The sequence below is a fragment of the Rhinoraja longicauda genome, chromosome 31, assembly GCF_053455715.1.
Source record: "Rhinoraja longicauda isolate Sanriku21f chromosome 31, sRhiLon1.1, whole genome shotgun sequence".
Classification (NCBI taxonomy): Eukaryota; Metazoa; Chordata; class Chondrichthyes; order Rajiformes; family Arhynchobatidae; genus Rhinoraja; species Rhinoraja longicauda.
In genome coordinates this window covers 15,565,594-15,577,657 of record NC_135983.1, presented here as the reverse complement: position 1 = coordinate 15,577,657, position 12,064 = coordinate 15,565,594, and the positions used below count along the sequence as shown (strand labels likewise).

Here is a 12,064-nt window from a genome sequence, read left to right as displayed (position 1 = left end):
AGGTAAGTGGTGGGAGGGACATGATGGGCTGAAGGCCCTGTTTCTGATCTGTATGTTTCTACCTTTCTATGAATTTAGGATTAAGCATCAGTGGAGGGTGTGAATCTGTAAAGACTGCACTAGCAGACTGCGAAACAAATTGTGCACAACTAATTTTGTCTAAAATAAACAAGAACGCCACAGGTTCAGTGAGGTTTAGATCAAAGCTGTTGATTTATAAACATAAGGTATTAGAGCAATGTTTTTGATTTCACACAACAGCCATCATCCCTGTGCCCTAAGTTGTGTTGTCAGTTATTGCAACTTTGTACTGAGTGCCTGTGCACAACAAGGGCTGGGCTGGGAACAGCCAATGATCCCCACTCGACATATACAAGAGTCACATCCTTTTCTCTGGGCTGGATTCAGATGCATGATCCAGGCTTGTGGGCCTGTGCCTAATCCACTGCATCAACAAGTACTTCCACTTGGACAGATGAGGAAATGGAGCCTGCACATCTGTGCTCTACAAGCCTCATTTACTGAGACAATCTGCTTCCTGGCCGCTTTCTGATTGTGTGTGTAATACTAATTAGCCCACAGGGCTAATTCATTTCTCACTATTGACATACCTGATCTGGGAAATAGCGACACTATTGCAATGCATGTTTTTTTGTTGTTGTTAAATTAGCACCTGCTCTGAATGGATTTGTGACAACATCTGCAGGGATTGGTGAAAATGCATTTTTTGTTGGGAAAAAAACGGTTCCTGCCCCAATAAATGGGGAAATACATGTCTTTGTGAGTGCACTTGGATGGTCTGTCTCGAATTGATGCAGTGGTGATCCTGTCATTTGTTGTTTTTTTGAAAGTTCAATCATTGTGCCTTACCTCAAGGCTGATATTGATGCCTACTCACCTGCTCCTTTGTGCCAGCTGCCGTTATAGATCTGTAGATATGGTTCGACGGCATAGTTGAAGTCGATTTTTTGCTCACATGCAATTTTTATCTGTTTGTTAACCCTTACTTAATGCTGCTGAATGTGCTGGGAGAGTGAAATTTCAATCTGTCCCCTTCTTGCTGTCCACCAGATGGCATCAGAGATCACTCAGCCTCCTTCACAATCTTTGCTGCCTCCCTCCTTCCTCCCACTCCCTCTTTCCCCCCACACATCTTAATTCCAGCTTGATTTTTCCGCTGCCCTATCCAACTCAACACACAGTTTAGGCCAAGACATGACAGGTGAGCAGGTATCAAAGACCACCCAGCCTCATTCACACAGTGTCTGCCACCATTGGGGGAGTCAGGAGGTCCAGGAAATTCCCAATATTTCCCAATAAAAGAGTAGCAAACGCGGAGGAAAACTCGCCCTTCAGGTCCCTCCAATACTGGATTTTGGAAACACATTAACTCTGGCACAGTCAACCCATCTCACCAGCTGGGAGATTGTACAAATGTGAATGGGCCTCAGCGGGAGGTATCGAGGCATAAAGAGAACAAAATAATCCACTTGGACCCATGACAAGCTTGAATTGTTAGGCAGAACCTGGCATCTTTTGACACTTGAAATCAGTATCATGCATTAGGACTACCAATGTTTAAACAGGACGTTGTTTATTTATTTTCTCCAACAGGTTGACCAACTTTCTCACACTTAACTTATGTGGCCTCCATTCAGTTTTCTCCAAAGCAGTGGCCAGTAGTTCAGTAATCACAGCCAAGCTCAAGACTGTCCTTGCCTGGGGGCATGAATTATTCAGGCTTGACCAAGGAATGAAGCCATGGTCTATGTGGGTACGCCACAAAGTGAATGAAACACGTACCATTGAACATACTGCCATTTTTCTTCATACTCCCCTGGGGCTAATCCAATCTACCCATCTTTTGAAACTGAACATACAGTAAATGCTCTAACCAGAAACAAATTGTTACCAGGACTTTGGACGATACATGGAAAGGTTTAGAAGGATATGGGACAAATGCAGGCAAATGGGACTAGCTTAAATGGGGCATCTTGGTCAGCATGGACAAGTTGGGGCAAAGGTATGACAAAGATGGAGATCCTGCATCAGGAACGAAAAAAATAATTACACTCGGCAGAATCCACTGGTTTAAAAGGCAATTAAACCAAATGTGGTTTCCCACAGCTGCCCCCCCTCCCCCCTTCATCCCTTCCCCCCTCTACAGACATACACTCAGCAACCGTTTTGCAGGGCACCTGCACCCCATCTGCATTGACCAGATCGAGCTTCTCATTGCACGTTATTTTATGTTCCTCTGTGGACTCAGCTCTCCCTTGTAATTTAGGCAGTCTCAAATTAAAATCAATTTCCACTTGCAGCTGCACTGATGAAAGCCTTTTAGCAAAAGAGAAAGATGTTAGAAGCTGATCGTTTTAATAAAGACGGCCAAGTGAGGGGAGAAAGTGAGGTGGTCAGGAATTGTCAGGGTTGTCAGGATATAACTGGTGCTGCTCTGCAGGCTCACCCTGGCTTGCCCTGGCTTTGGCTTACCACATATATTAAGTGCCCTTTCCTCCTATGTCTCGGTCCATGGGCTGCAAAGCTGACTGGGGACAACCCCGGTAAAACGCACACACATATCAATCAAGGTTAATTAATTAGACACAAAAAGCTGGAGTAACTCAGCGGGACAGGCAGCATCTCTGGAGAGAAGGAATGGGTGGCGTTTCGGGTCGATACCCTTCTTCAAACTGAAGAAGGGTCTCGACCCAAAACGCCTTCTCTCCAGAAGATGCTGCCTGCCCGCTGAGTTACTCCAGCCTTTTTGTCTCTATCTTCGTTATAAACCATCATCTGCAGTTCCTTCTTACACCATTAATTAATTAACACCTAAAAGATTTCCACTGGTTAATCCCCTGTGGAGGTTGTGCCATGGACTTTTTTTCAGCAAAACTGGAACGCAGAGGGACAGGCAGCATCTGGGGAGGAGATGGACAGGTGATGTTTCAGGTCAGGATCCTTCTTCAGGCTCTCCCCTGTTTCATCACCAGACGGGATAGCCTTCATTGCCCTCGCGCATCGATGAACCTTGGGCGCCCAACACCTTGTCGCCGGTTTGTGGTTTGTCCCTCCTCGGACCACTGTCGGTAGGTACACACCACTGCTGACCAGGAGCACCCCACAAGCCTTGCCGTTTCAGAGATGCTCTGACCCAGTCGTCTGGCCATAACAATTTGGCTCTTGTCAAAGTCGCTCAGGTCTTTACTCCTGCCCATTTCTGCTGCATCCAACACATCAACTTCAAGAACTGACTGTTCACCTGCTGCCTAATATATCCCACCCCTTGACAGGTGCCATTGTAACAAGATAAGCAATGTTATTCACTTCGCTTGTCAGTGGTCATAATGTTTTGGCTAATCGGTGTATGTAAGTTGTGAGGCTTGGATGTATTGATATGGGTGTGATGAAACCCCGCTTCAATTATTCAGAACCTTATCAGGAGACTGTATCTATGCACATTGCACATAGGAACCAAAGCAAATCTTCTCCTGCTGTTTGAAACAGACATGACTACAAATGTTTCTCCATATAAGTAGTTTGAAAATGTGGGGCTTTTTAATGAACCTCCATGGTTGGCAATGACTCCTCTCTTCCTCAGCATCCCTCAGACTTGATCCGAAATGTTACCTGCATTTACATGTAGGGGGCAAAATTCAACAAGATTGGGAGAGGGGAAAGCACAAAGGTCTTTTTCAAGTCTGCTCACTTCATTAGATCCACTTAGTATATTGCTCATAAAGTTTGCTGAGAGAAGTTGAGGAGATGCCAAATTGACTTGGATCCATTACCAAAGCAGGAAGCCAAGATAAATATTTACAGAAGTTACTAATCATCTTCCCACCTTTATTTCAGTCAGCACAAACACTGAATCTTGCTTTTTTGGTTCTTGTGTTCTTATGTTCTCCATTCTACCAAGATTCCAGTTCTGGTTAGGATTGCATGCCCCAATAACTGAGTGCTCTTCACTGATTCAGCCAAGCAGCTGTTTTTTTTAAAGACAGGAAAGTTGCCCGTTTCCTTCACTCCACCATTGGCAGCGGTGCCTTCAGCTGTTTGAGTTCCTGGACTCGCAATTCCCTTGATAAAACCTCCCCTGTTATGCTTGAAGATGCTGCTTAAAGCTTAACTCTGACCATAATCTTGGTCACTGCTTCTACTAATATTTTGTGCAGAGAGGCACCAATATCTGTGCAATGGACCGACCGGGTTGTTATATAACACAGGAAGCTGTTAGATGTTGTACCTGCACATTCACTCTGAAATGTTGACTATTGATGGATTATTTAACTGGCATCAAAGCTCAATCGTCTCTTCAGCCAATGCCCATACAGTGTATGCCCTTACTATAGTAAATCATTAGCGCATGATTAAAAAATGATATACTGGTTGATTTCAATATTTTGCCTTCCTTTACCCATTATGGGTGTATTGAGGTTGTGATGTCCATTCTTTGAATGTTACCTTGGAGTAGTTTCTGCTGCATTGAATGTCTGGATTGATTTAAGACATCTTAGTGTAACCTTGAAATAGATTCTCCAGTTTCATTTAAAAAAATGTAATGAAGTTTTCTTCATAATAAGGAGCCTCTAAACAATACATCAGGCATTACAGCACAGCACCTCTGTGCTTTGTACCAAGCTGGCTTGAATTTGGAAACTGACTGTAAACTTTTTGTTTGGCCAGGTTTCACTGTGGACTAACAGTGATCCTGTCCTTTTAAGCAAAAGTCTTTTACATTGGCATCAGATCACTACATTCCCTCACAGTTGACAGCAAAAAAGTGACAGTGCTAACAATCACTGACTGTGCGTAGAGTTCATTCAGACCCTTCATGCTTCCCTTGCTGCAAAACTTACCAAAGCCTCTTCTCTCTTCCTCTGCCATTCTTTCCATTGCAAAGGAGGGAATAAAACCTCCCCACACCCTCCTCCTTACAGCTTAATTCTTGGAATGAAGAGAAGAAATAAAGGAACAGCAAAGTGGTGCCAACAGATCGAAAACATCAAGCACAAAGCTCCCACTTGTTCACAGTTTGGACTGAGTCGAAACCAAGGCTGGTCTATTGCATTTGTTCCAGTGATTCAGCAATACTTAAACTGATTCTATCTATAGCCCTCTCAAATCAGGGGAACCCATTAATCCTCACTTCATCACTAGATTTATAGTTGTAGGGCTGTATAGTTTGGAATCTGGCCCTTCGGCCAACCTTGTCCATGTCGACCAAGTTGGCATATTGAGCTAGGCCCATTTCCTGCAAGTGGCTCATATCCTTCTAAGCACTTCCTATTCATATATCTGTACAAATGTCTTTTAAAAGTCATAATTTTCTTGTCATTTCCGGTCTATTTATGCCACATTCATCAACTTCCTTCTCATGTCTTCCAAAGGGGCAAAAACAAAGCCTCTCCACTCTGCATGTTCAACCTGTTCGTATTAAGACATTTGAATTATAATTTTCTTGATGAGATTCCCTGCAACCTCTTTATTGTTAAAGTTAAGATTCCCTGTCATGGAACTTCATCCTCTTCCAAACAACCTCTGAGCCCAAACTATACTTAAACTCAGCCATAGATAACGCAATAAACAAAAGAAAGTTCAAATAAATTAAAATATTATTGCAAAAACAAAAGCTCTAAGCCCCTAGTGCAATCAAGACAGTTCATAGATTAGTTGGTGTTTGTAGCCTTCAAGAGCCTGATTGTTGCTGGAAAGAAGCTGTTCCTGAACCTGGAAGTCACAGTTTTCAGACTCTTATACATTCTTCCTGATGGCAGGAGTGAAATGGGAGCGTGGCCAGGATGGTGAGAGTCCTTGATGATGCTGGCTGCCTTTTTGAAGTGGCACCTTCGATAAACCTCTTCGATGGTGGGGAGATCAGTACCCGTGATGGCCCAGACAGCGCCCACCACGTTTTGTAACCTTCACTCCAGGGCAGAGTTGCAGAACCAACCAGATGCAATTGATTAATGTGCAATCAACAAATATGTTCTCTACTATACACGTGTGGAAGTTCAAGAGAGTATTGATTAACATACCAAATCTCCCCAATCTTCCATGGAAATAGAGGTATTGATCGGCTTTCGTTATGATTGCATCAATGTGCTTGTTCCAGGACAGATCTTCAGATATACCTACTCTCAGGAACTGGAAGTTTTTGACTCTCTCCATCACTAACCCATCAACGACAGGTTAGTGGATTCTCAGCCTTCCTCTTCTGATGTCAACACTTAGCTCCTTGGTCTTACTGACGTTGAGAGCAAGGTTGTTGTTATGGCACCCTTCAATCAGACGATCAATCTCCCTGTACGCTAAATCGTTTCCAGTAATGTGTTGAAAGGAGTTGGAACGTCCAGCTACACAGTCATGGGTATAGAATCATCAGAGCAGGGAACTGAGCACAGAGACATGTGATGCCCTATGCTTACAATGCAAGAACATACAAAAATGGTAGCAGGAATAGGCAACTCAGCCATCCAGTCCTGCTAGAGGCTGATCAGCCCTAGGCTTCTCTTCTGCGCCAGTTCTCTGAATTCTCTCATCTTTCAAAAATGTATCTACCTCCACTTTATATACCATAAAACATCTGACTCCCAAAACCATTTAGGTCAAAAAATCCAGAAATTCACTACTAGCTGGTTGTCCTGACTCATCTCAGTGTTAAATTATCACCCCTTTAATTTATAACTATACAGATAGCCAAAAGTAAAGTAAAAAAGGTAGATAATCTTACAGGAGAATTGAAAGGTGCTCCATGGAGGAACAGGGAGGGAATACCAGAGCTTCAGCAACCCCAGGCAATGCTTTGATGAGCTCAACCTTAAACCAAACTGTATGTATGATAACAAAATCTAAAAACACAACTGGAAATAGAATCTTTTGTAGCATTATGACCGTTTATATTCTACATGAAAGTTTGCACTTGAAGAAAATATATCATGTTGTGCTAAACTTTCATAAAAGTTTTGTTAGGCCTCCAGAGTATTATTTGGGACACTGCTTTTAACAGCGCCTCTGGAAAAGTGCAGAAGAGATTTCAAGAATGATGCCAGCGATCAGAGCGATGGACGACGCTGCCACCTTCTAAGAGCCAAGATGATTAACAGGAGGTTTGATTGAGGGGGCCAGACATCATTATGTATTTTGCCAGAGAAAGTAAACTGTTTTCCAGTGGAAGAAGGGCCATTATACAGAGAACATGGAATTAAAAATTGCTAATCTATAGGTCACTGGCTGATTGGGCGGTGAAAGTGGATTCAAAAGTAATATATTCGAAATAAAATTAAATAATTACTTGAAGTTGAAAAAATGATAGCGGAGTCAGGGGGTATGGGGAGAAGGCAGGAACGGGGTAGTGATTGAGAATGATCAGCCATGATCACATTGAATGGCGGTGTTGGCTCGAAGGGCCGAATGGCCTCCTCCTGCACCTATTGTCTATTGTCTATAAAGCAGAGGGGTGGTATTAAATGGATAGCTCAAAGCACATACACAGTTTTTCTATATCACCCAATGATCTTAAGATGGGGACAGCTGCAGAACGGGAATATTAAAGTCATACAATGCAGAAACAGGCCCAACTTGTCCATGTCGACCAACAGGTCCCATCTTAGCTAATCCCATTTGTCCGTGCCTGGTCCATATCCCCGTGAACATTTCCTATCCATGTACCTGTCCAAACATCTCACTCTGACGCATTCTGTTAACATTAGAACCACATTGCTCACTTGACAGACAGTTAAGACTCTTTGCATGCACACATGTGTAGCTCAATTACAAAAGAGAGCCGTCCGCCAAGATTGTTTACTTGCCGTCATTCACCATCATGACATCAACACGCGAAAAGAGACACGATGTTGACATTCTTGTGGTGTAACTGCTGGCAATGTTACAAGCCAGATGAAATTTACAGATTGCTTTTGCCCAACTCAGAACATAGGGCAGATAATTCTACAGCAGTATACAGATATTTGCAATTTTATAGTTTGGAACAACTTTCCCTTCAAAGTATTAGTGGGTGCTGCACCAACATAAACCTAAACAGATTGTGGTGGGTGGATGTCAATGTTGGATGTTAATATAATTATAGTCAACCATCATATCTTTCTATTGCTTACTTTTCCTTGGCTAGAACCTAGTGTGTCTGCGTGTGTGTAGGTGGTACACATTTCTCACCTCTTGTACCAGTTCCTTTCTTGTTCTGTATTCTTTTATTTACTCTCTCAATTCTCATTTCACACCAACTCATATTATTTTTTTGAGTGCGATGGTAAAAACAAGTACAGTACAATAAATGCTACATTAAATGTAATAAATATAATCCTTCTGCCATCATCTATAAGTAGAGCTTGAAATTTTCCATTTTCGCTCTAGATTCAATTCAGACCTGAATTTACGTCAGTTAATGCTCATCAAAATTGATTATTTCCCTTTAACAAAAAAAAACTATCAAGAGTTCTTCGGCATTTTGTCTTTCTGAACAACGCATCAACATTCAAACTCAGATAACCCTGTTAAAATTAATCACCATCACCTAGATCACCAACGTCATGTTATTGAGCAGCACATCACAGAAATAAAATTGGTTTATTGTGTAGATCATTTTGGAAATCGATGTCGGATTTTGTAAAAAAAAAGTAGCGTGACCCGGACTCACTACTACAGCCATGTGTCTTTTCTCAGCAATATCTGTCAACTAACAACCTCCCCCCACCAACACCCCCCAGTCTGAAGAAGGGTTCCGACCTGGAACGTCACCTATCCATGTTGTCCAGGGATGCTGTCTGACCCCACTGAGTTACTCCAGCATTTTGTGTCTTTCCAAGTGTAAATGAACTTTCTAACTGTGGCAGCCATTCCTTGTGGAGCCACTGGATTAGGACTGAGAGGCTTCTCAGCACACACACAATAAAATCAATGAATATTTGTAGTGCCTGGCAATGCTGTTGAAAAGCCTGGCACTCTTTGGAATCAATACAAACCTAATTCTAAGCAATTTTATAAAGGTTTTCAGCTGATTTATTTTTCCTCCTGAAAGTTATTCAGACAGATTCACGCCAAGTAACCGTTCTCCATTTTCTCTCCAGTGTAGTTATCCCCAGGCTTGAAGGTCAGTGTTCAAGGCTCGTTTGTGCATTGGGTATTTAGCTCAAGCCAAAACTAGTACCTTCCCAACATGGTTAATGGTTAGGAGCAGATGACTCATCTAAAATTCCCCCTTCCCCCTTCCCCATATCTAGCCCATTACTCCTCTGCCATTGAACCAAATTGGCTCAACACAGTTGCGGTGTCTCACCTCAACAGACTCATTGGATGGGAGCCAAAGACCTTTTGTTCTGGGGACTCCGTCCCTTGCAGGGAAAGGGGAAAATCAACATAACATTCTAACTTTCCAGCTTAATGACTATTCTATTGAAGTGTTTTTTCTAAAGTGAAATCTAAATCCTGTTATTGAGGTCAGAGAGATTATTCCGAGATTATTAGGGCCAGATAGTAACCAAGTCACATCTCTTAGAGCACATTAGTTGCCTTTCAGATAAATAGGAGAGAGACTTACCTTGACATATTCTGACTTGGAATCCATGTTCTGTAGGTTACTGTTGAGGTAAAAACATTAAAATAATTATTTTTTATATATACAATTAGCATCAGGAAGACGGCAAGCATTACAATGGCTCATTAAACTGATTCTTGGAATCGGGAGAAATTGTCTAGTGAGGCGTGATTAAGTAAACTGCGTCTATAATCTCTCAAGGAGAGCAGGATATTTCATTAAAACATACAAAATTTTCATTGCCAAAACCAATCTACTGGTGAAACACAGTGGATCAGGCGGCAGGGGTGCAGTGTTGCCTGAGCTCACCGGAGTGCCGCTCCGGCACGTCTGTGAAAAAAAGCCAAAATAAACAGCGGGGAATTTTAACCAGTGGGGAATTTAACAGCGGTTGCTCCGGCACCAGTGACAGCTCCGGCCCCTAAAACATTAGCACTGCAACACTGTCAGGCAGCATCTGTGGAAGGAAATGGACAGGGGGCGTTGTCCGGATCAGGATCCTTCTTTAGAAGGAGAATCCCAACCTGAAACATTGTGTGTCCATTTCCTTAGACAGATGCTGCCTGATCTGCCTTCTGCCTCAGAAGGCAGTGGAGGCCAATTCTCTGAATGCATTCAAGAGAGAGCTGGATAGAGCTCTTAAGGATAGCGGAGTCAGGGGGTATGGGGAGAAGGCAGGAACAGGGTACTGATTGAGAATGATCAGCCATGATCACATTGAATGGTGGTGCTGACTCGAAGAGCTGAATGGCCTACTCCTGCACCTATTGTCTATTGTCTATTGCAGAACTCCTCCAGCAGGTTCTGTTTTGCTCAAGATTCCAGCATTTGCAGTGTGGCAGGGATGTAGTTTTGTAGTTTGTGTAATTCTATGATTCTACAAAAGCATCTCAGTAGGGAGCAGGTACCTTGTGAACAAATCATCCATTTACTTTCTTACCCTGGGAAGACCATCAGAAAAATAAAAACTCGAGGGAGAAGATAAATACCTTCAATGTTTCTCCTCTTCATACCCACCCACAGCATTTGAATTAGACAAGTTCGCAGAGAGCCCTTCACATAGCACCAACTCACATCACTCACATACAGTCCATGTACTTTTCCTATTTTGTCCATACTAAAATCCAAACTTCCCTCTCTCTACATTGACAGAATGTTGAATAAAGGTTCATCATAGAGACTTCTCCCATTGCTCATTTTCACAACTTCATAATCACTGAACTCCAAGGAGATGCTGTCTTCCTCCACCCATGCATCTCTAGCCCAACTGACCTTTGATTCATTCCTACACCTTGATTTTTCATGCCATTTCCCCTCAGCTTTTCATTTTAATTTCTCGTATTAAAATCAAATGATTCCTGAGATTGGACAGAGGGTGTTTAAACCTTGGCTTTTACTGTTGAATCTTTGTAATTTTTTCTGGGAAACAGCTATCGCAGCAAACTGATGAATCGGGAAAGATGAGTATGAGGATCCTGCCCATTTTAGGTTTGTATACCCAAAGGGAAAGGCAGGGTTGCTTATTATTGGTCCACTTGGGGTTACATTTGAACTTCCAGCTATTCAAAGCTTGAGCTGGGAACGGAATCTGCAACCGACATTTGAACAGAACCATTTCCTACTGAGCTTCCTGGCCTGATCATTCATCTCATCTTTAAGTCAAGGGGATTCCAGATCTTAAAGGAACCTTTCAGTCTTGTAGAGCAGTGCCTCTTAAACTATTTCAGTGTCATTCACCCTTGAGTCTTTATCACAAAATTTTATTCACCCTCGACTAAATTTTCTTATGTTTTATGGTAATTTTCATCTTATTCTCCCTTGTGCATAAATTTATATATATTAAGTCAATAGACAATAGACAATAGACAATAGGTGCAGGAGTAGGCCATTCGGCCCTTCGAGCCAGCACCGCCATTCAATGTGATCATGGCTGATCATTCTCAATCAGTACCCCGTTCCTGCTTTCTCCCCATACCCCCTGACTCCGCTATCCTTAAGAGCTCTATCTAGCTCTTTCTTGAATGTATTCAGAGAATTGGCCTCCACTGCCCTCTGAGGCAGAGAATTCCACAGATTCACAACTCTCTGACTAAAAAAGTTTTTCCTCATCTCTGTTCTAAATGGCTTACCTCTTATTCTTAAATTGTGGCTCCTGGTTCTGGACTCCCCCAACATTGGGAACATGTTTCCTGCCTCTAACATGTCCAACCCCTTAATAATCTTATACGTTTCGATAAGATCCCCTCTCATCCTTCTAAATTCCAGTGTATACAAACCTAGTCGCTCCAGTCTTTCAACATATGACAGTCCCGCCATTCCGGGAATTAACCTAGTAAACCTACGCTGCACGCCCTCAATAGCAAGAATATCCTTCCTCAAATTTGGAGACCAAAACTGCACACTCCAGGTGCGGTCTCACTAGGGCCCTGTACAACTGCAGAAGGACCTCTTTGCTCCTATACTCAACTCCTCTTGTTATGAAGGCCAACATTCCATTGGCTTTCTTCACTG

General features: G+C 42.6%; 1 protein-coding gene across 3 annotated transcripts in view; it reads right to left on the bottom strand.

Annotated features, from left to right (window-relative positions):
• sh2d3ca (SH2 domain containing 3Ca) overlaps positions 1-12,064 on the bottom strand; it is a 125,989-nt gene that overhangs the window by 52,416 nt on the left and 61,509 nt on the right. For 2 of the 3 annotated variants that reach the window (XM_078425754.1, XM_078425755.1), the window contains one exon: positions 9,557-9,596. In XM_078425754.1, the coding sequence (XP_078281880.1) occupies positions 9,557-9,596 (40 nt within the window). Of the gene's footprint in view, positions 1-898; positions 997-9,556; positions 9,597-12,064 lie in introns of those variants that run through there. The other variant, XM_078425759.1, reaches the window with a different exon arrangement.